The 25,470-nt window shown below is 47.2% G+C and overlaps 1 protein-coding gene across 6 annotated transcripts in view; it reads right to left on the reverse strand.

Moving 5' to 3' along the window:
- The window catches only part of LOC109874775 (supervillin), a 117,901-nt gene that overhangs the window by 39,905 nt on the left and 52,526 nt on the right, over positions 1-25,470 (reverse strand). For all 6 annotated transcript variants that reach the window (XM_031810721.1, XM_031810720.1, XM_031810723.1 and 3 more), the window contains 6 exons: positions 19,587-19,736; positions 19,111-19,264; positions 13,267-13,466; positions 12,796-13,148; positions 11,540-12,158; positions 8,526-8,664 (listed from right to left, as the gene is read on the reverse strand). In XM_031810721.1, the coding sequence (XP_031666581.1) occupies positions 8,526-8,664; positions 11,540-12,158; positions 12,796-13,148; positions 13,267-13,466; positions 19,111-19,264; positions 19,587-19,736 (1,615 nt within the window). The remainder of the gene's footprint in view (positions 1-8,525; positions 8,665-11,539; positions 12,159-12,795; positions 13,149-13,266; positions 13,467-19,110; positions 19,265-19,586; positions 19,737-25,470) is intronic.

Genomic DNA, 25,470 nt, shown 5'->3' on the forward strand with positions numbered 1-25,470 from the left:
CAAAAAAATTGAAGAAATGTCCTTGTTCTTGAAAGAAAAGCTAAATGACCCCAAACCTTTGAACGGTAATGTACACTGTTACACATTTCCTGTTACACCCACAGTTTTACACATTTCCTGTTACACCCACAGTTTTACACATTTCCTGTTACACCCACAGTTTTACACATATACTGTTAAGTATATTGTTACACATCCTGTTACAGGATGGCGGCAGGGTAGCCTTGCGGTTAGAGCATTGGACTAGTAACCGAAAGGTTGCAAGTTCAAATCCCCGAGCTGACAAGGTACAAAATCTGCCGTTCTGCCCCTGAAGAGGCAGTTAACCCACTGTTCCTAGGCCGTCATTGAAAATAAGAATTTGTTCTTAACTGAATATAAAAAAAGTTATCTATCCTGTTACAGAATTACACATCCTGTTACATATACTGTGTCATGACGTTGGTCTGGGGATAGGTTTTTGACAGCCATAAATACCTCTTTCCCCCTCTCTACCCAGAGATTCTGGGAACATCAGAAGGTGGGGGGAAATTAACTATATTCTGGTAATCCGACCAATGGAACATATGCGGTGGTACTTAATGAATATGATGTCAGTTCGGTTGTCATCGGAGACATTCTCATCAATGATAGGATGACAAACTCTACAGTGGAAAGTCTACACATCAGAGTTATCGGATTCACATGGAATTTTTGTTCAATTTAAATGTTTGAATATGAAATTATTCGTGATGGGATGAAATGTGATTTTAGCTTCTAAAATGTGAGATTTGGGTTTTCATAAGATAGGGCTCTGCTCAATCAGTGGCCGCCCCTGTGAAGGGACATGGGCTATAAAACTTTTCAAACACGCCCTCCTATCCCTTCCTATATAAGCCCCTGACGACAATATAACCTCCTGTTCCAAGGACGACGGTCCGATGTCAGAATGGTTCAGATAATAACTACACAACGAAGCCAACATCAGCGTGAGCTTTGGTTGAGAATGGTATGAACTTTGAACTCTTATTCACGACAGAAGTGATACCTCCTAGCTGTTGAGTTAGCAACAGCCGCTGCAAACGAGGGTTAGGAAGGAACAGACAGAGTATCCCGTCTACCACACAACGATGTTACTACAACGTATTCAATTTACCAGCAGAGACATTCTTCAAGGGACAAAGGACTCGGTTGGGCAACACAGCCTTCCATCTACCATAAACCTACTGAAGTGCAGCTCAGAGTAAATATTTATTGCATTTTCCTTTTCCAAAAGGGAGGTAATTTAGAATGCATAAGATACTGCATTTACGATAGCACAGCTTTGCCCTTTGTTCCTCAGTCTTCCCGCTCTTTCATTCAAACCCAGCCCCTTGTCTTTTGTGTAACCAGCTGTCTGTCATATCTGTTCCACCCGCTAAGGACGTTTTCCTTTATGACGTAATTTGTAATCAAGGTATAATTCATTCTGTGTATATGTAATTCTGTGTGATTAGTTAGGTATTTAGTAAATAAATAATTAAACCCAATTTTGTGTTGCTGATTCAACTTGTTAGCCAGGGTTTTCAGATGAGACTGAATTAAGGTGACGATTAATATTGACTGCTATTGATGTAAAATATTACTAGGTCTTTAAGAGTTTATTCGGAAGATAACAGCTCTATAAATATTATTTTGTGGTGCCCGAATAGTTAATTACATTTACATGATTAGCTCAATCAGATAACATTAATTACGGAGAAATTATTTTATAGAATAGCATGTCATATCACTTAATCCAGCACAGCCAAAGACACGACAACTGTTACAGATTTACATACTGTATGTAACAGTGTATGTAACAGTGTACCAGTCAAAAGTTTAGACCCACCTACTCATTCAAGGGGTTTTCTTCATTTTGTACTATTTTCTACATTGTAGAATAGTGAAGACATCAAAACTATGAAATAACACATGTTATAACCCAAAAAAGTGTTAACCAAATCTAAATATATTTTAGATTATTCAAAGTAGCCAACCTTTGCCTTGATGGCAGCTTTGCACACCCCTAGAATTCATTCAACTAGAATCACCTGGAACGCTTTTCCAACAGTTTTGAAGGAGTCCCCACATATGCTAAGCACTTTTTTTTTCTGCTTTTCCTGCAGTCCAACTCATCCCAAACCATCTCAATTGGGTTGAGGTTGGGTGATTGTGGAGGCCAGGTCATCTGATGCAGCAATCCATCACTCTCCTTCTTGGCCAAATAGCCCTTATACAGCCTGGAGGGGTGTTGTGCACTTGAAGAAACTTTCAAAGTTCTTGAAATTTTCCAGATTGACTGACCTTCATGTCTTAAAGTAATGATGGGCTGTCGTTTTTCTTTGCTTATTTGAACTGTTCATGTCATAATATGGACTTGGTCTTTTACCAAATAAGGCTTCTGTGTACCACCCCTACTTTGTCACCTACTTTGTCACAACACAACTGATTGGCTCAAACGTATTAAGAAGGAAAGAAATTACACAAATTAACAAGGCACACCTGTTAATTAAAATGCATTCCAGATGACTACCTCATGAAGCTGGTTGAGAGAATGCCAAGAGTGTGCAAAGCATCAAGGCAAAGTGTGGCTACTCAAATATAAAATATATTTAGATTTGTTTAACACTTTTGGTTACTACATGATTCCATCTGTGTTATTTCATAGTTTTGATGTCTTCACTATTATTCTACAATGTAGAAAATAGTAAAATAAATAAATGAAAACCCTTGAATGAGCAGGTATGTCCAAACTTTTGACTGGTACTGTATACTGTTATACACACTGTTACAAATACGGTTACATATGTTACAAATACTATTACACACACACTATTACACGCTGTTACAAACACTATTACACCCACTATTACACACTGTTACAAACACTATCACACACACTGTTACAAATACTATTACACACACTGTTACAAATACTATTACACACACTGTTACAAAGACTATTACACACTGTTAAACACTATTACACACACTGTTACACACTATTACACACACTGTTACAAATACTATTACACACACTGTTACAAATACTATTACACTGTTACAAATACTATTACACACTGTTAAACACTATTACACACACTGTTACATATGTTACAAATACTATTACACACTACATATACTGTTACACATCCTGTTACAAATACTATTACACACTACATATACTGTTACACATCCTGTTACAAATACTTGTACATATACTGTTATAACAGTCTCTTACTGTGAGATACTATTACAGCACACACATTATTTCCCGTCCCATCCTCTGAACACACCCCGACACACCCCAGGTTCAGATGCTGTACAGCAAGGACTATCTGTAACAGGCTACTGTTGTTGTCTCCCAAATGGCCTGTTCCACTTGATCAAAACCACAAAAAACCCTTGGAAATGAAAGCAACACAGTAGAGTAGCTTCGTCTTTGTAGAATAAGTATTCATTCTGACCAATACTTCTCATTCACACTAAAACCAAGGGGTAGGGCAGAAAGAGGTGATCGAGGAATAGGATGAGTAGGAATAGGGGGATGTGTTCAAGAGGTGATCATGTGTACACAAGACACACGTATAACCAGTCCTTATCAGTGACAGGCATGACGGGATAATGAAAGACCACATTTTGCTTTCTAAATGGCACCCTATTCCCTTTATAGTGCACTACTACCTTGACAAAAGTAGTGCACTACATAGGGAATAGGGTGCCATTTAAGACACAGTCAAAGTACCAGGCAGAACAGTGAAACATGCATGGCAGGTCAGGTGCATGTTCTTACCTGACTGCGAGGGTCAATAACTTGGCACTTATGGCCAAGAGAGATGGGATGAGAATATGTGGAGGAAAAGACAGGTTCCTAAAGACAGAGGTGATTGGATAAGACATTTATTAGGACAGAGGTGATTGGATAAGACAGGTTCCCAAGGACAGAGGTGATTGGATAAGACATTTATTAGGACAGAGGTGATTGGATAAGACATTTATTAGGACAGAGGTGATTGGATAAGACCGGTTCCCAAGGACAGAGGTGATTGGATAAGACCGGTTCCCAAGGACAGAGGTGATTGGATAAGACCGGTTCCCAAGGACAGAGGTGATTGGATAAGACCGGTTCCCAAGGACAGAGGTGATTGGATAAGACCGGTTCCCAAGGACAGAGGTGATTGGATAAGACCGGTTCCCAAGGACAGAGGTGATTGGATAAGACCGGTTCCCAAGGACAGAGGTGATTGGATAAGACCGGTTCCCAAGGACAGAGGTGATTGGATAAGACCGGTTCCCAAGGACAGAGGTGATTGGATAAGACCGGTTCCCAAGGACAGAGGTGATTGGATAAGACCGGTTCCCAAGGACAGAGGTGATTGGATAAGACCGGTTCCCAAGGACAGAGGTGATTGGATAAGACCGGTTCCCAAGGACAGAGGTGATTGGATAAGACCGGTTCCCAAGGACAGAGGTGATTGGATAAGACCGGTTCCCAAGGACAGAGGTGATTGGATAAGACCGGTTCCCAAGGACAGAGGTGATTGGATAAGACCGGTTCCCAAGGACAGAGGTGGGACAGAGGTGATTGGATAAGTGCATACGAGAAGAAGAGAAGTGAATCAATGGTGTCGGTTGTCACTTTAAATCAGAGACAGGCTCATACCAATAGTAATGGCTGGAATGGAATGTATCAAACACATGGTTTTCATTCCATTCCAACCATTACTATGAGCTCATCCTCCAGCCACCACTTAATATAATGTTTACATACCCAACATTATTCATCTCATATGTATATACTGTACTCTATATCATCTACTGCATCTTTATGTAATACATGTATCACTAGCCACTTTAACTATGCCACTTTGTTTACATACTCATCGCATATGTATATACTGTACTCGATACCATCTACTGCATCTTGCTTATGCCGCTCTGTACCATCACTCATTCATATATCTTTATGTACATATTCTTTATCCCTTTACACTTGTGTGTATAAGGTAGTAGTTTTGGAATTGTTAGTTAGATTACTCGTTGGTTATTACTGCATTGTCGGAACCAGAAGCACAAGCATTTCGCTACACTCGCATTAACATCTGCTAACCATGTGTATGTGACAAATACATTTGATTTGATAAGAAAGAAAATGACAGTCAGGCAGAGATACAGAGGAATGATAGTGAAAGGTTGCCGAGGAGGTGGCCTGATGACTCAAACAGAATTCCTCCGCTGCTCTACCGTTCGCTACATGCTTCAGTCTGAAACTGCCATCAATGAAGTAGTTTGTGGTGATGTCAAATGACGAGTGCTGTACAAAACAAAGTAATCAGCGATTGGATCATCTCCAACCAATCAGAGTATCAAAGAGAATGACGAATTTTCAAAACGCCACTTTACCCACGTGTGCTCTGGCTCTGGCCCAACTCATCAGTTTCTGGCACCAATCAGATGGTCTAGAATGGATTTCCATTCTAGAAATCGCCGGGGAGGTACTCAGATCCAGACCCATTACGGAGAAGAAACTAACATCCGTGGCGTAGCGTTTGGCCGGAGCAAGGAGTTTAGGTAGCCAGGCTAGAGGAGAGTTACCATAACATTCACAACCAGAAATGATCATTCACAAGTTGTGACTGAGACCAGGAGCAGAGAGAACACACTGATGGAAGACAACTCAGAGAGATTCTTTTGGATAAATCAAGTCTGAAGTCATGATGGGGGGTCCTGGGCTGAAGCAGACGGAGGGACGGTTCCCCAGTCAAATCTTTAGCTGGTTCACAATGTATTTTCCCCTTTAAAGAGAGGGAGACAACATCTACAGCATCACCTGAGCCCCTCACATGCAATGCAACGGCATGCAACAGTGGAGGCTGGTGAGGGGAGGACAGTTTATTGTAATATCTGGAATGGAGCAGTATCAAACTCATGGGAACCAGAGGTGCTTGAATGCGAAGTAATCGTTAACTGGACAATCGTTAACGCTGCTGTATCCAATGCCATTCAATTCGGCACATAAAACAGGTCCCTAGACAAGTCGGTGGTTACCATTTTGTTCAGTCACTCCTGGCTTACAGTAATATTCTTTGCTTTTGATTAATCACATCTCTCTGTCACCAGGGTGCGGTACAAAAAGCAACCATTTTGATGAATCACGTCTCTCTCTGTCACCAGGGTGCGGTACAAAAAGCAACCATTTTGATGAATCACGTCTCTCTCAGTCACCAGTGTGCGGTACCAAAAGCAACCATTTTGATGAATCACGTTCCTCTCCGTCACCAGTGTGCGGTACAAAAAGCAACCATTTTGATGAATCACGTTCCTCTCCGTCACCAGTGTGCGGTACAAAAAGCAACCATTTTGATGAATCACGTTCCTCTCAGTCACCAGTGTGCGGTACAAAAAGCAACCATTTTGATGAATCACGTTCCTCTCCGTCACCAGTGTGCGGTACAAAAAGCAACCATTTTGATGAATCACGTTCCTCTCCGTCACCAGTGTGCGGTACAAAAAGCAACCATTTCGATGAATCACGTTCCTCTCCGTCACCAGTGTGCGGTACAAAAAGCAACCATTTCGATGAATCACGTTCCTCTCCGTCACCAGTGTGCGGTACAAAAAGCAACCATTTTGATGAATCAACGTTCCCCTCCGTCACCAGTGTGCGGTACAAAAAGCAACCATTTTGATGAATCACGTTCCTCTCCGTCACCAGTGTGCGGTACAAAAAGCAACCATTTTGATGAATCACGTCTCTCTCCGTCACCAGTGTGCGGTACAAAAAGCAACCATTTTGAGCAGAGTAAAAAGCAGGTGACTGGCAGCATCACAGCAACAAACACATCGCATCTTACCTCTAAACACAATAACGTTGCTATACGGACTTCAAATCAAGCAAAAGTGCAAGCCAATGTGTTCGTCAGCAGCATACCAAACCACCAGAGGTACAATAGGTTAGCGTCAGACCAAAAGCAACAGCAGTGAACAGAACTAGGGTTGTACATTTACTTTCATTTCCCACCAAATGTCTCCTAGAAATCGCGGTTGGAATATTCCCAGAATCAAGAGGGAATAAGCATTACATCCGGGAATCCTACAACCGGGATTTCTGGAAAACCTGAAAAATTTTGGGAAATTATCGAAACGTTGCAACCCTCGACCACAGCAGCAGTGAACAACAGAACACATGAGAATGAAAGAAGTAGCAGGTTTCACACAAAGCTCAGTGGACCACCGTTGGCACATGGGCCTTGGCACAGCACCGTCATCAGGTCTTACCCACAGCTGTTCAGACACAGTGACAGCAGCAAAACCATCAATAAACATATCCTTTCCTCCTGAAGACATGGGAAACACAACACAGTCCATATATTAATTTGAGAGTGGTTACTTTTCTCCAGCCCCATCCCTTTTTATCGAAACAGTGAGGGGGTAACGCGTTATTGTTTCAACTGAGGATTGCCCCTTTAAGAGAAACTCAATCTTCCAGCAGTGTGACATTTAGACTGGATCTCATCATGGTCTGAAATAGACAAGGGATTTCTCCAAAGACCCCAGACTGATAATTCCCCAGGGAGACTGGCACCATACCCCTGCCTCTCCTCCCCAGGGAGACTGGCACCATACCCCACCCCCCTCCCCTCTCCAGGGAGACTGGCACCATACCCCACCCCGCCTCCCCTCCCCAGGGAGACTGGCACCATACCCCACCCCGCCTCCCCTCCCCAGGGAGACTGGCACCATACCCCACCCCGCCTCCCCTCCCCAGGGAGACTGGCACCATACCCCACCCCGCCTCCCCTCCCCAGGGAGACTGGCACCATACCCCGCCCCGCCTCCCCTCCCCAGGGAGACTGGCACCATACCCCGCCTCCCCTCCCCAGGGAGACTGGCACCATACCCCGCCTCCCCTCCCCAGGGAGACTGGCACCATACCCCTGCCTCCCCTCCCCAGGGAGACTGGCACCATACCCCTGCCTCCCCTCCCCAGGGAGACTGGCACCATACCCCTGCCTCCCCTCCCCAGGGAGACTGGCACCATACCCCTGCCTCCCCTCCCCAGGGAGACTGGCACCATACCCTTGCCTCCCCTCCCCAGGGAGACTGGAACCATACCCCTGCCTCCCCTCCCCAGGGAGACTAGCACCATATGCTCCATGCAGGGCTGTTCTGACCCAGGCACTGGCATCAAATGGCACCCTATTCCCAATATATTGCAATCCTTTTGACCTGGGTCCATAGAGCTGTGGTCAAACTCTGGTCAAAAGTAGTGCACTATATAGGGAATAGCCTAGCGCCGCCCCAGTGGCCTCGCGTCGCCCCAGTGGCCTAGCCAGTGGCCTAGCGTCGCCCCAGTGGGCTAGCGTCGCCCCAGTGGCCTAGCCAGTGGCCTAGCGTCGCCCCAGTGGCCTAGCCAGTGGCCTAGCGTCGCCCCAGTGGCCTAGCCAGTGGCCTCGCGCCTCCCCAGTGGCCTAGCCAGTCGCCCCAGGGGCCTCGCGTCGCCGTTAGATAATGTGAAGTCTCACCTTCTTCTTGTAGGTCTGTGCTGCCTCCCATCCCTGTACTGTGGAGTGTCTCTCAGTCACAGAAACCTTCACCACTTCCTTTTTCTTATTCATCCTGTTCCTCCAGTCCTCGTCACCACTCTTCTTCAACAGGGCCAGCCTGGGAGACATTTGGAGAGAGAGCGAGAGAACAAGAGAGAGGCTAGTCTCAGTTCAGGAAAACGCAGTGGCCAGAAATAAATCCCCTTCACCTCAAAAGCTACAAGAGGCAGAAACATATTTCACAAGGACACAGAAACTCATTCAACACTGCCTCACTCTGTCTCATAATCTTTAGATCATCAAGCCTTTCAAAGACAGCAGGGTGAACCAAAAACAGAAGCCTGTAAATCCCCAGCTTATATAGCCGTTATATAACCAGTTACAGGTATTTTTTTTTTTTTTAATCCCCTTTATTTAACCAGGTAGGCTAGTTGAGAACACCTTTATTTAACCAGGTAGGCAAGTTGAGAACACCTTTATTTAACCAGGTAGGCAAGTTGAGAACACCTTTATTTAACCAGGTAGGCAAGTTGAGAACAAGTTCTCATTTACAATTGTGACCTGGCCAAGATAAAGCAAAGCAGTTCGACACATACAACGACACAGAGTTACACATGGAGTAAAACAAACATACAGTCAATAATACAGTATAAACAAGTCTATATACGATGTGAGCAAATGAGGTGAGATAAGGGAGGTAAAGGCAAAAAAAGGCCATGGTGGCAAAGTAAATACAATATAGCAAGTAAAACACTGGAATGGTAGATTTGCAATGGAAGAATGTGCAAAGTAGAAATAAATAAATGGGGTGCAAAGGAGCATAATTAATTAATTAATTAAATAAAGTAGGGAAAGTTGTAGTTGTTTGGGCTAAATTATAGGTGGGCTATGTACAGGTGCAGTAATCTGTGAGCTGCTCTGACAGTTGGTGCTTAAAGCTAGTGAGGGAGATAAGTGTTTCCAGTTTCAGAGATTTTTGTAGTTCGTTCCAGTCATTGGCAGCAGAGAACTGGAAGGAGAGGCGGCCAAAGAAAGAATTGGTTTTGGGGGTGACTAGAGAGATATACCTGCTGGAGCGTGTGCTACAGGTGGGAGATGCTATGGTGACCAGCGAGCTGAGATAAGGGGGGACTTTACCTAGCAGGGTCTTGTAGATGACATGGAGCCAGTGGGTTTGACGATGAGCATGAAGCGAGGGCCAGCCAACGAGAGCGTACAGGTCGCAATGGTGGGTAGTATATGGGGCTTTGGTGACAAAACGGATTGCACTGTGATAGACTGCATCCAATTTGTTGAGTAGGGTATTGGAGGCTATTTTGTAAATGACATCGCCAAAGTCGAGGATTGGTAGGATGGTCAGTTTTACAAGGGTATGTTTGGCAGCATGAGTGAATGATGCTTTGTTGCGAAATAGGAAGCCAATTCTAGATTTAACTTTGGATTGGAGATGTTTGATATGGGTCTGGAAGGAGAGTTTACAGTCTAACCAGACACCTAAGTATTTGTAGTAGTTGTCCACGTATTCTAAGTCAGAGCCGTCCAGAGTAGTGATGTTGGACAGGCGGGCAGATGCAGGTAGCGATCGGTTGAAGAGCATGCATTTAGGTTTACTTGTATTTAAGAGCAATTGGAGGCCACGGAAGGAGAGTTGTATAGCATTGAAGCTTGCCTGGAGGGTTGTTAACACAGTGTCCAAAGAAGGGCCGGAAGTATACAGAATGGTGTCGTCTGCGTAGAGGTGGATCAGAGACTCACCAGCAGCAAGAGCGACCTCATTGATGTATACAGAGAAGAGAGTCGGTCCAAGAATTGAACCCTGTGGCATCCCCATAGAGACTGCCAGAGATCCGGACAGCAGACCCTCCGATTTGACACACTGAACTCTATCAGAGAAGTAGTTGCTGAACCAGGCGAGGCAATCATTTGAGAAACCAAGGCTGTCGAGTCTGCCGATGAGGATGTGGTGATTGACAGAGTCGAAAGCCTTGGCCAGATCAATGAATACGGCTGCACAGTAATGTTTCTTATCGATGGCGGTTAAGATATCATTTAGGGCCTTGAGCGTGGCTGAGGTGCACCCATGACCAGCTCTGAAACCAGATTGCATAGGAGAAAAGGTATGGTGAGATTCGAAATGGTCGGTAATCTGTTTGTTGACTTGGCTTTCGAAGACCTTAGAAAGGCATGGTAGGATAGATATAGGTCTGTAGCTGTTTGGGTCAAGAGTGTCCCCCCCTTTGAAGAGGGGGATGACCGCAGCTGCTTTCCAATCTTTGGGAATCTCAGACGACACGAAAGAGAGGTTGAACAGGCTAGTAATAGGGGTGGCAACAATTTCAGCAGATCATTTTAGAAAGAAAGGGTCCAGATTGTCTAGCCCGGCTGATTTGTAGGGGTCCAGATTTTGCAGCTCTTTCAGAACATCAGCTGAACGGATTTGGGAGAAGGAGAAATGGGGAAGGCTTGGGCGAGTTGCTGTGGGGGGTGCAGTGCTGTTGACCGGGGTAGCGGTAACCAGGTGGAAAGCATGGCCAGCCGTAGAAAAATGCTTGAAATTCTCAATGATGGTGGATTTATCAGTGGTGACAGTGTTTCCTATCTTCAGTGCAGTGGGCAGCTGGGAGGAGGTGTTCTTATTCTCCATGGACTTTAGTGTCCCAGAACTTTTTTGAGTTAGTGTTGCAGGAAGCAAATTTCAGTTTGAAAAAGCTAGCGACTATGACTCAGACTGTGGTACTATAAACTCTTAGAAAACTGTTCCAAAAGGGATCTTCGGCTGTCCCCATAGGAGAACCCTTTTTGGTTCCAGGTAGAACCCTCTGTGGAAAGGGTTCTAAATGGATCCCAAAAGGGTTTTTCAAAGGGTTCTCCTATAGGGACAGCTGAAGAACCCTATTAGGTTCTAAATAGAAAAAAAGGTGCTAAAAGTATATTATGGGTATTACTGTGGTACTACGTAGCCCTTATATAAACAGTTAACCCCACATATTCACCTTTCCTTGATGGACATCTGCTTGGTGGACATCTCTGAGGGCTCTGTCTCGGCGGGGGAGAGGAGGTTGGACACACTGTGTCCTGCGAAGACGTCACTGCTGTCCAGAGGCAGGGACTTGGACTTGACCAGGGACAGGGGGAAGGACGTGGGCTCGGGTAGGGTCTGGGGATGGGGCGGAGGAGGCTGGGAGAAGGACTGGGCGTTGGGTTGAGTATGAGGGGTTATCTGAGAGTAGGGCTTGGGTAATGGCTGGGTGAATCGCCTCTCCCTTTCCTGGGGCTTGGCCTGGGCTGAAAGTGCCTGGGTGAAGGGATGGGGCTGAGGTGGATGAGCGTAAGGCTGGGGATGGGGCTGAGGTGGATGAGCGTAAGGCTGGGGATGGGGCTGAGGTGGATGAGCGTAAGGCTGGGGATGGAGCTGAGGTGGATGAGCGTAAGGCTGGGGATGGAGCTGGGGTGGAGTTTGTGGGGGTTGTTGGTTGTAAGGTTTGGGCAAAGTCTGGGGAAGCTGGGTGAAAGACTGAATCTGCTGCTGCTGGACACTGGCGCTGTGAGAGACACTCCTGGACGACACCACTGTTGTGGCAGTTCTCAATGACACACTGGTGTGATCCGCGTCTGTGTAGACATGAAGAAAGCCACACACACAGCATTGTAATAAATCCATAGTGAAATCAATACTCATCTCATACAGAGAGAGAGAAGCACACACACACACGTTCAAATTCACACCTCAGCTGCTGTCTATTATGTACAGTGGTTTGTCTGCATGGAGGGTCTCTCCACCTCCCCCCCTCTCTCCAGAAAGGAGTGTAAATAAAATAAAAGACAATCCTGGACCTCTTAAACAATGTATGCAGACAGAGACGGGTCAACCCTATTACAGTGTCTGCATTGATCTACCAGCATGGCCACAGCCGACAATCATTTGATTTTCATTTGGAATCCCAAACAGCCCGTCAGTAACAGCGGCAGTCCTTTTGGAAACGTAGGAAGCCGCGAGGGCAAACGTATGTAAAAATAAAATCTAAATAAAATGCTCATTAGAATCAGTATTATCTTGTCTTCAGCCATGTCTTCTGTGATGTGATGGACACAGAAGCATCTGTGTGTCTCCGAACTGCAGCTCCGTGCGTCTCCGAGCTCTGTGTCTTTCTCAGGTAGTTCCTGTGCTACCTCATTTTGCAGGGAGGTGCTGCTGCTTCTGCCGTCTCTGTCTCTCACCGTCTCTGTCTAGGCTCCACCTGTAACTCACCCCTTTCGTGGCTACCGCTGGCGTGCCGCTGCTGAGCCTGAGGTAGCTGGGGCTCTGGGGCTGTGGTGCTCTGGGGCTGGTGCTCAGGGGCTGTGGGCTGATACCGCTGCTGCCTGCTGTCTCTGCTCTCCCTGCCTCCAGGACCACTACGGCTCTCCCTCTTCTCTCTGGTCCCTCCTCCCGATACATCCTCCTCCTCTCTGTAGCCAGTGAACGAGCGACTGGCTCCGGGAGCCCTTCCTCTGTCTGCCGAGCTGTGAGCCTGCTGCTGCTCTGACAGGGAAAGGCCAGGGGAGTACACATCTGGTTCAGGGACACTGGAGGAGTCTCCACCTTGGGTCAGGCTGAAGTACCTGAGAGAGAGAGCGTGCGACAGAGGTTTATTCAATTTTGCAACAATACACTATCAATAGTTGTTAAGGCTGAATTATTTGATACAGTTTAGAGTTGTTATAATATAAAGACACACACCTCACCCCTCCTCTGTCCAGGGTGGTAGTGGTGGGGGCAGGGGGGTTGTAGGGGACGGCCGTAGATTTCCCCAAGTGGTCACCCATGCCGGAGTTCACCGTGGTTACTGTGGCAACCGAGCGCTGTGAGCTGACGGATGCCACGGAGCGGACCAAGGAAACGGATAGCGGCTCTAGCTTGACCCGGTCTCCATTCTGCAGCTGCAGAGGGACGGGGAGGGAGGTATAGAGGAACGGGGATATAGAGGGACGGGGAGAGAGTTATAGAGGGACGGGGAGAGAGGTATAGAGGTATAGAGGGACGGGGATATAGAGGGACGGGGAGGGAGGGATAGAGGGACGGGGAGAGAGGGATAGAGGAACGGGGATATAGAGGGACGGGGAGAGAGGGATAGAGGGACGGGGAGAGAGGTATAGAGGGACGGGGAGGGAGGGATAGAGGAACGGGGAGGGAGGGATAGAGGAACGGGGAGAGAGGGATAGAGGAACGGGGATATAGAGGGATAGAGGGACGGGGAGAGAGGGATAGAGGGACGGGAGGGATAGAGGGACGGGAGGGAGGGATAGAGGAACGGGGATATAGAGGGACGGGGAGAGAGGGATGGGGAGAGAGGTATAGAGGGACGGGGAGAGAGGTATAGAGGGACGGGGAGAGAGGTATAGAGGGACGGGGAGAGAGGTATAGAGGGACGGGGAGAGAGGTATAGAGGGACGGGGAGAGAGGTATAGAGGGACGGGGAGAGAGGTATAGAGGGACGGGGAGAGAGGTATAGAGGGACGGGGAGAGAGGTATAGAGGGACGGGGAGAGAGGTATAGAGGGACGGGGAGAGAGGTATAGAGGGAGGGATAGAGGGAGGGATGTATAGAGGGAGGGATATATAGAGGGAGGGATAGAGGGAGGTATAGAGGGATATATAGACGGAGGTATAGAGGGAGGGATAGAGGGACGGGGAGGGAGGGATAGAGGGACGGGGAGGGAGGGATAGAGGGACGGGGAGAGAGGGATAGAGGGACGGGGAGGGAGGGATAGAGGGACGGGGAGGGAGGGATAGAGGGACGGGGAGAGAGGTATAGAGGGAGGTATAGAGGAACGGGGATATAGAGGGACGGGGAGGGAGGGATAGAGGGACGGGGAGGGAGGGATAGAGGGACGGGGAGAGAGGGATAGAGGGACGGTGGGAGGGAGGTATAGAGGAACGGGGATATAGAGGGACGGGGAGAGAGGGATAGAGGGACGGGGAGGGAGGGATAGAGGGACGGGGAGGGAGGGATAGAGGGACGGGGAGGGAGGGATAGAGGGACGGGGAGGGAGGGATAGAGGGACGGGGAGGGAGGGATAGAGGGACGGGGAGGGAGGGATAGAGAGACGGGGATATAGAGGGATAGAGGGACGGGGAGAGAGGGATAGAGGGACGGGGAGAGAGGGATAGAGGGACGGGGAGGGAGGGATAGAGGGACGGGAGGGAGGGATAGAGGAACAGGGAGGGAGGGATAGAGGAACGGGGATATAGAGGGACGGGGAGAGAGGGATAGAGGGACGGGGAGAGAGGTATAGAGGGACGGGGAGAGAGGTATAGAGGGACGGGGAGAGAGGTATAGAGGGACGGGGAGAGAGGTATAGAGGGACGGGGAGAGAGGTATAGAGGGAGGGATAGAGGGAGGGATATATAGAGGGAGGGATAGAGGGAGGTATAGAGGGATATATAGAGGGAGGGATAGAGGGAGGGATAGAGGGAGGGATAGAGGGAGGGATAGAGGGAGGGATAGAGGGAGGGATAGAGGGAGGGATAGAGGGACGGGGAGGGAGGGATAGAGGGACGGGGAGGGAGGGATAGAGGGACGGGGAGGGAGGGATAGAGGGACGGGGAGGGAGGGATAGAGGGACGGGGAGAGAGGGATAGAGGGACGGGGAGGGAGGGATAGAGGGACGGGGAGGGAGGGATAGAGGGACGGGGAGGGAGGGATAGAGGGACGGGGAGAGAGGTATAGAGGGAGGTATAGAGGAACGGGGATATAGAGGGACGGGGAGGGAGGGATAGAGGGACGGGGAGGGAGGGATAGAGGGACGGGGAGGGAGGGATAGAGGGACGGTGGGAGGGAGGTATAGAGGAACGGGGATATAGAGGGACGGGGAGAGAGGGATAGAGGGACGGGGAGGGAGGGATAGAGGGACGGGGAGGGAGGGATAGAGGGACGGGGAGGGAGGGAGAGAGGGACGGGGAGGGAGGGATAGAGAGACGGTGGGAGGGATAGAGAGACGGTGGGAGGGATAGAGAGACAGTGGGAGGGAGGGATAGAGGGGGTGGGAGGGATAGAGAGACGGTGGGAGGGATAGAGAGACAGTGGGAGGGAGGGATAGAGGGGCAGGGGGGAAAGGACAGCATGCAGTCAGAACAGATGCAGTAAGATATCAGAGCAAAGAGGGTAGCTGTCCAAAACCAAACATGGACCATCTCCAACTCTAAACAAAATATTGCTTCAGACAAGGCAGGCCTTGAGGTAATTCAGAAAACACAAACCTGTCATATAAATAATGTCATCGTTCATAAGTCATAGCCGTTCATAATAAATGAAGCATATGTTTCTCAATGGAAAGCATGTACACTGAGTATACAAAACATCCATGACAGACTAACCAGGTGAATCCAGGTGAAAGATATAAGGGATCATATAACTAGTTAAATCCACTTCAACCAGTGTAGATGAAGGGAGGAGACAGGTTAAAGAAGGTTTCTTAAGCCTTGAGACATGGATGGTGTCTGTGTGGAATTCAGAGGGTGAATGGTAGGGACAAAACATGTAAGTGCCTTTGAACAGGGTCTGGTAGTAGGTGCCATGTGCACCGGTTTGTGTCAAGAACTGCAACGCTGCTGTGTTTTTCACACTCAACAGTTTCCCCAAGTGTATCAAGAATGGTCCACCACCCAAATCACATACAGCCAACTTGACACAACTGTGGGAAGCGTTTGAGTCAACATGGACCAGCATCCCTGTGGAACGCTTGACACCATAACCCTGACAAATTGAGGCTATTCTGAATGTTTTGTACACAGTGTAAGTGGCCACTCTTTAGTAGGGCATTATCATAGCATTACAATGTCATGCATTATCATTCATCCCACTTTTTAGGAGTGATTCTTTTCTGTGAATAGTCACCACTTTGTTCAGATCTAATTCACCTGTAGTACAACCTTAGACCTAGCAGGCTGCATTCACCTGTAGTACAACCTTAGACCTAGCAGGCTGCATTCACCTGTAGCACAACCTTAGACCTAGCAGGCTGCATTCACCTGTAGTACAACCTTAGACCTAGCAGGCTGCATTCACCTGTAGTACAACCTTAGAACAAGCAGGCTGCATTCACCTGTAGTACAACCTTAGAACAAGCAGGCTGCATTCACCTGTAGTACAACCTTAGAACAAGCAGGCTGCATTCACCTGTAGCACAACACAACTTCCTTGCAATCTTTGATGGGTCGAAATTTGATGTTCTCTAAATCAACTTTATAAATAAACCTAAAATATTCCAGGCAGTTTTTATTTAATTACCTTTACAGTGTACTCTATGTGCATGACAAGACAGCCTTTGCATAAAAACGTTTACTAATAAAAAAGTATAATACACTGCTCAAAAAAATAAAGGGAACACTAAAATAACACATCCTAGATCTGAATGAATGAAATATTCTTATTAAATACTTTTTTCTTTACATAGTTGAATGTGCTGACAACAAAATCACACAAAAACTATCAATGGAAATCAAATGTATCAACCCATGGAGGTCTGGATTTGGAGTCACACAAAATTAAAGTGGAAAACCACACTACAGGCTGATCCAACTTTAATTTAATGTCCTTAAAACAAGTCAAAATGAGGCTCAGTAGTGTGTGTGGCCTCCACGTGCCTGTATGACCTCCCTACAATGCCTGGGCATGCTCCTGATGAGGTGGCGGATGGTCTCCTGAGGGATCTCCTCAGACCTGGACTAAAGCATCCACCAACTCCTGGACAGTCTGTGGTGCAACATGGCATTGGTGGATGGAGCGAGACATGATGTCCCAGATGTGCTCAATTGGATTCAGGTCTGGGGAACGGGCAGGCCAGTCCATAACATCAATGCCTTCCTCTTGCAGGAACTGCTGACACATTCCAGCCACATGAGGTCTAGCATTGTCTTGCATTAGGAGGAACCCAGGGCCAACCGCACCAGCATATGGTCTCACAAGGGGTCTGAGGATCTCATCTCGGTACCTAATGGCAGTTAGGCTACCTCTTGCGAGCACATGTAGGGCTATATGGACATCATTGGCCTCCAGCGTGCCTTGGGAACGCCGCCCGCGTGCCTTGGGAACGCTATGAGTAGAACACTACCAATCAGCAGCAGTGTTTAGGCAGGTTGCTTGCGTCTTACTTGTTGTTCATTAGTCACCGGAGGAGGAGGAGAGGTACCCATAGGATCTATCTCTTGTATAGACACATCAGGACTTCATGTTGTTTTATATCAGTTCAATACATGCTGCTCATCTTGAATCACTGAATAGTTGTGTGATTGTCTGAGTTCTTCAGTGTTTACAAAGTATGATCCAAATGTAGTTGTATCAGGGCAAAGACAAAGACACTGTCAGTGTAGAGCTTGACTTGTGTAGAGACGGAGGGGTCTTTCCTGGCCACAATCCCATTGACAGCCCGACTAACCCAAAAACTGACCCTTGCCTTAACCAAACCCTTAACCCTAAATGTAATTTGAACCAATTCAGAAATTAAATATTGGTTTGGACAACAGCCATGTCTCCTTGACTTGCATGACACCTAGAGGCTGCAGTGTTGAAGTGCAAGAGGGAAGAAGACCATAAAGTCCCTGGTGAAAAGAGCCTCTATCTGGGCTGAAAGAGGGGCAGGACTCCCTACCTGATCCACCTCTACCTGGGAAATGGATAACAACAGTAGTGATTGACAGACTGACTCCCTACCACACGTGTCAAACTCGTCCCACAGAGGGGCAAGTATCTACGGGTTCTCTCCACCCTTGTACTTGATTAATTAATTAAGGTCACCAATTAGTAAATAACTCCCTCACCTGGTTGTCTAGGTCTAAATAAATTGAAAGGAAAAAGCAAAACACCCACAGACACTCAGCCCTCCGTGGAATGAGTTAGACACCCCTGCCCTACCTGAGCCACCTCTCCCTGGGTGATGGGCTGGGTCTGGCAGCGGATGTTTGCCCTACCTGAGCCACCTCTCCCTGGGTGATGGGCTGGGTCTGGCAGCAGGAGTTTGCCCTACCTGAGCCACCTCTCCCTGGGTGATGGGCTGGGTCTGGCAGCAGGAGTTTGCCCTACCTGAGCCACCTCTCCCTGGGTGATGGGCTGGGTCTGGCAGCAGGAGTTTGCCCTACCTGAGCCACCTCTCCCTGGGTGATGGGCTGGGTCTGGCAGCAGGAGTTTGCCCTACCTGAGCCACCTCTCCCTGGGTGATGGGCTGGGTCTGGCAGCAGGAGTTTGCCCTACCTGAGCCACCTCTCCCTGGGTGATGGGCTGGGTCTGGAAGCGGGAGTTTGCCCTACCTGAGCCACCTCTCCCTGGGTGATGGGCTGGGTCTGGAAGCGGGAGTTTGCCCTACCTGAGCCACCTCTCCCTGGGTGATGGGCTGGGTCTGGAAGCGGGAGTTTGCCCTACCTGAGCCACCTCTCCCTGCGTGATGGGCTGGGTCTGGAAGCGGGAGTTTGCCCTACCTGAGCCACCTCTCCCTGGGTGATGGGCTGGGTCTGGAAGCGGGAGTTTGCCCTACCTGAGCCACCTCTCCCTGGGTGATGGGCTGGGTCTGAAAGCGGGAGTTTGCCCTACCTGAGCCACCTCTCCCTGGGTGATGGGCTGGGTCTGGAAGCGGGAGTTTGCCCTACGCTGGCGGGTGTCCACCCTGGAGGCCCCAGACCCCTTAGCGGCAGGCTTGGAGGGCTGCGTGGACAGCTGGTTGAACAGGGCCATCTTCTCCACCAGGCTGGGACAGCAGAGGAGATGGTAATCAGTGGGTGTGACCCAAATAGCACCGTATTCCCTAAATAGGCTGCTTTTACTCAGGCGACCCAATTCTGATATTTTGCCACTAATTGGTATTTTGGCCAAATCAGATCAGGTCTTTTGCAAATCACTTTGATGTGGTTTACTTTTGGGCGGCTCCAAGCACACTTTCATTTGTTTACACAAGAGAGTAAGGTTGTGTCCCAAATGGCACCTGGTCAAAAGTACTGCACTATACAGTATAGCGCTTAGGGTGCCATTTGGGATTGAGGCAATGTGCTCAACTCCTAGTCTGCCTGTACCTGAGAGTGGAGAGGTCAGGCTCATCCGGACCCAGGTCCTCCATCATCCTCTCAGGCCCTGGTCCTTCTCCTGCCTGCCTTGACTGGGCCTCCCTCTCCTGCTCCCCCATGCTCCGCACCCTGGAGCCGTGCTGCGACGCCTCCTGCAAGCTGGGAGGAGGAACCACACACACACACACAATGAGTGCATGTTGTGCTGCTTTGGGCAACAGCTGCAGGGCCATATGTAATGCATGTAGAGTACAATTGAAGGACAATCTCTAGACAATGTTGACTTTCTGGGTGAGTAACTAGTCAAACACATTCTGTCAAAACAACATTGTTAATAGTCAGATAAACGTACTCTATGAATAGCACCAAGGTAACTAATTCCTGATCAAAGCATGGTCTGCATCCCGATTCTCCAACCACTTGCAATTGCACACACCCTGTCATGGATTTAAAAGCACAGGATTGGTCAGGAGCGCAGCGGTCAGAATGATGTAAGCATTGGCAAGTGCATACTTTAAGAGAAGGGTGGAGACTCGGGATGCAGCCATGGCAACAGCAGTTATAAGTAGATGTGTTTCGACGACACTGAAGTAGTTACTCAAACTGCCGATGCTGTTGGCCATCTGTCGTAGAGAATATTAGACGTTTGGGTCGGTCAATATCTTAAGTTTATCCTCGGTCGGTAAACAAACCGGGTGCTACACTCGCCCCACACGGGAACCTGACCGTCGCACTGAGCCTCAGCCAGCATCACAAGACGTGTGACACATTTCAACATATGAACTTGAAGAGAGAGTTTACCCACATTACAAAATTACATCTGGAGACAGTGGTCAGGTAAACAAAACCAAAGCATGGATTCCTGCATAACCTTGAACATAGACGACTTACAGGGTAAGGAAACACAATGTCATTTTGTAATTTGGGTGAACTATCCCTTTAAGAGTATAAACAATTGTGAAGGCAGTGATGCTGAGAAAAAAGTTGAAAGATACTTAAGTGAAGAATATATTGTGTTAGAACAAGCTTCTTCCCCCTATAGTTCCTTGGCGTCCACCTCAACAAACTAACATGGTCCAAGGACACCACCAAGACAGTCGTGAAGAGGACACATCACCAACAAACTAACATGGTCCAAGGACACCACCAAGACAGTCGTAAAGAGGACACATCACCAACAAACTAACATGGTCCAAGGACACCACAAAGACAGTCGTGAAGAGGACACATCACCAACAAACTAACATGGTCCAAGCAAACCAAGACAGTCGTGAAGAGGGCACGACAATACCTATTCCCCCTCGGGAGACTGAAAATATTTGGCATGGGTCCTCAGATCCTCAAAAGGTTTTACAGCTGCACCATGGAAAGCATCCTGACAGGTTGCATCACTGCCTGGTATGGCAACTGCTCGGCCTCCGACCGCAAACCACAGGGGTTAGTGCGTACGGCCCAGTACATCACCGGGGACAAGCTTCCTGCCATCCAGGACCTCTATACCAGGCGATGCCAGTGGAAGGCCCTAAAAATAGTCAAAGACTCCAGCCACCCTAGTCATAGACTGTTCTCTCTGCTACCGCAAGCGGTACAGGAGTGGTACTGGAGTGGTACTGGAGTGGTACAGGAGTGGTACCGGAGCGCTAAGTCTAGGTCCAAGAGGCAAGAGGCTTCTAAACAGCTTCTACCCACAAGCCTCCTGAACAGCTAATCAAATGGCTACCCAGACTACTTGCATTTCCCTTCCCCTTCTATCTTGCTGCTACTCTGTTATTATCTATGCATAGTCACTTTAATTACTCTACCTACATGTACATATTACCTCAATTACCTCGACACCGGTGCCCCCACACATTGACCCTGTACCGGTAGCCCCTGTATATAGCCTCCACATTGACCCTGTACCGGTAGCCCCTGTATATAGCCTCCACATTGACCCTGTACCGGTAGCCCCTGTATATAGCCTCCACATTGACCCTGTACCGGTACCCCTGTATATAGCCTCCACATTGACTCTGTACCGGTACCCCCTGTATATAGCCTCCACATTGACTCTGTACCGGTACCCCTGTATATAGCCTCCACATTGACTCTGTACCAGTACCCCCTGTATATAGCCTCCACATTGACTCTGTACCAGTACCCCCTGTATATAGCCTCCACATTGACTCTGTACCGGTACCCCTGTATATAGCCTCCACATTGACTCTGTACCGGTACCCCTGTATATAGCCTCCACATTGACTCTGTACCGGTACCCCTGTATATAGTCTCCACATTGACTCTGTACCGGTACCCCTGTATATAGTCTCCACATTGACTCTGTACCGGTACCCCTGTATATAGTCTCCACATTGACTCTGTACCGGTACCCCTGTATATAGTCTCCACATTGACTCTGTACCGGTACCCCTGTATATGGCCCTGCTATTGTTATTTACAGCTGCTCTTGAATGATTTGTTATTATTATTATTTTCTGTTACTTTTTTGTGTGTATTTTCTTAAAACTGCATTGTTGGTTAAGGGCTTATAAGTCAGCATTTCACTGTAAGGTCTACTACACCCACCTGTTGTATTCAGCATTTCACTGTAAGGTCTACTACACCCACCTGTTGTATTCAGCATTTCACTGTAAGGTCTACTACACCCACCTGTTGTATTCAGCATTTCACTGTAAGGTCTACTACACCCACCTGTTGTATTCAGCATTTCACTGTAAGGTCTACTACACCCACCTGTTGTATTCAGCATTTCACTGTAAGGTTTACTACACCCACCTGTTGTATTCAGCATTTCACTGTAAGGTCTACTACACCCACCTGTTGTATTCAGCATTTCACTGTAAGGTCTACTACACCCACCTGTTGTATTCAGCATTTCACTGTAAGGTCTACTACACCCACCTGTTGTATTCAGCATTTCACTGTAAGGTCTACTACACCCACCTGTTGTATTCAGCATTTCACTGTAAGGTCTACTACACCCACCTGTTGTATTCAGCATTTCACTGTAAGGTCTACTACACCCACCTGTTGTATTCAGCATTTCACTGTAAGGTCTACTACACCCACCTGTTGTATTCAGCATTTCACTGTAAGGTTTACTACACCCACCTGTTGTATTCAGCATTTCACTGTAAGGTCTACTACACCCACCTATTGTATTCAGCATTTCACTGTAAGGTCTACTACACCCACCTGTTGTATTCAGCATTTCACTGTAAGGTCTACTACACCCACCTGTTGTATTCAGCATTTCACTGTAAGGTCTACCTACACCTGTTGTATTCAGCATTTCACTGTAAGGTCTACCTACACCTGTTGTATTCAGCATTTCACTGTAAGGTCTACCTACACCTGTTGTATTCGGCGCATGTGACATAACATTTGATTTTATAGACGGGTTGGCTGACAACGTCACGAAAATGTGTTATGATTCTGAACGGTCAGATAGCTAGTAACAATGACAGGAAGCTGCCTTGTGGAGAAATGTAGGCATTTTGTTTCAGCTCGTTGTATCTTGTTATTGATACCATGACTTATTATGAGTATTTTGCCTGGTGCCATGTCTATGCTAAATGTGGCAAAAATTCACCAGATAGCTAACCAACAACTGTAACAATCATTTTGAGACAACAACAAGTGCTCATTGTGCAAATTTATTTATGTTTTCAACAAACATTTGGAGACTAAATAGTTGTCAACAATCTAATCCAACCCCACCAGTTTTGCCCCATAGTTCTGCAGACCTCTCTATATCAGTATTAGAATCTCTTGAGCTGACAGCTGTTTTGCACTGTTTAGTTATGGCTGTATTCATCAAACTAGCAATAGTCATATTTTGAATAATGTATGTTTCCCCACCACAGAAAGCTATGGCATTTGGCTTTCACCTGGAATTGTTTATTAAGGTTTGAGAAAAGAAAAAACGTTCAACCCATATGCTCTAGTACATTGGGGTCGGCAGGTAGCCTAGTGGTTAGAGTGTTGGACTTGTAACCGTAATGTTGCAAGATCGAATCCCCGAGCCGACAAGGTAAAAATCTGTCGTTCTGCAGTTAACCCACAAGGCGGTTGACCCACTGTTCCTAGGCCGTCATCAAAAAAAAGAATTTGTTCTTAACTGACATGGCTAGTTAAATAAAAGGTTAAAAAAAAAAGAAATTGGTTGCTACACCCGTCTATGAGGTTCACACCAAAGATGTGTATAAACCTTAGGTGACAAACATGGGTCGCTGTATTGAAGACACAAGGTGCAGCCATCTTGGTACTCCTCTTCAATTGTAAAACAAGATTTTGGAAGCATTAGAAATGCATTTATTAAAATTACAGACACCTTAATGTCGACTTTTAAATTAGATTATGTGAGATAAACATACAAATAAAATACATTTTCCTTTGAATTATTTTACTAGAGTACTAATGTTACCGTCCCCACTACAAAAACAAATACTTCAACACACGTCATTTCGTATTTTAAATGAAATACTGTAGAATTCCATTCATTTCTATGGGAAGACTGTTCCAACTAAGGGGGTGCCAATATGGCCGACCGGTGGCTTCAAAGCCTCTGAATGGCCAATATTTAGCATCAGCAATCCAGAGTTTATACAGGTCATTGGTTCACACAGCTATTCCAGGGAAACAAGCCAGCAGCATGCGAGTGAGTTAGCAAAAGTAGCGAGGTAATGTGAGACACCTGAACACGACCAACAGCAGAAGGCACTGTAGAGCAGACAGCTGCCTGCCCAATACATTCAGCCTGTATCCTCAGTCGACCTGACAAATCCATTCAACCTGTATCCTCAGTCGACCTGACAAATCCATTCAACCTGTATCCTCAGTCGACCTGACAAATCCATTCAGCCTGTATCCTCATTCAACCTGTATCCTCAGTCTACCTGACAAATCCATTCAGCCTGTATCCTCATTCAACCTGTATCCTCAGTCTACCTGACAAATCCATTCAGCCTGTATCCTCAGTCTACCTGACAAATCCATTCAGCCTGTATCCTCATTCAACCTGTATCCTCAGTCTACCTGACAAATCCATTCAGCCTGTATCCTCAGTCTACCTGACAAATCCATTCAGCCTGTATCCTCAGTCTACCTGACAAATCCATTCAGCCTGTATCCTCATTCTACCTGACAAATCCATTCAGCCTGTATCCTCAGTCGACCTGACAAATCCATTCAGCCTGTATCCTCAGTCGACCTGACAAATCCATTCAGCCTGTATCCTCAGTCTACCTGACAAATCCATTCAGCTTGTATCCTCATTCAACCTGTATCCTCAGACTACCTGACAAATCCATTTCAGCCTGTATCCTCATTCTACCTGACAAATCCATTCAGCTTGTATCCTCATTCGACCTGTATCCTCAGACTACCTGACAAATCCATTTCAGCCTGTATCCTCATTCTACCTGACAAATCCATTCAGCCTGTATCCTCAGTCGACCTGACAAATCCATTCAGCCTGTATCCTCAGTCGACCTGACAAATCCATTCAGCCTGTATCCTCAGTCTACCTGACAAATCCATTCAGCCTGTATCCTCAGTCTACCTGACAAATACATTCAGGTTGTATCCTCATTCAACCTGTATCCTCAGTCTACCTGACAAATCCATTCAGCTTGTATCCTCATTCAACCTGTATCCTCAGTCTACCTGACAAATCCATTTCAGCCTGTATCCTCAGTCTACCTGACAAATCCATTCAGCCTGTATCCTCATTCAACCTGTATCCTCAGACTACCTGACAAATCCATTTCAGCCTGTATCCTCATTCTACCTGACAAATCCATTCTGTCTGTATCCTCAGTCTACCTGACAAATCCATTCAGCCTGTATCCTCACTCTACCTGACAAATACATTCAGCTTGTATCCTCATTC

This window comes from Oncorhynchus kisutch, linkage group LG30 (genome assembly GCF_002021735.2).
Source record: "Oncorhynchus kisutch isolate 150728-3 linkage group LG30, Okis_V2, whole genome shotgun sequence".
NCBI lineage: Eukaryota > Metazoa > Chordata > Actinopteri > Salmoniformes > Salmonidae > Oncorhynchus > Oncorhynchus kisutch.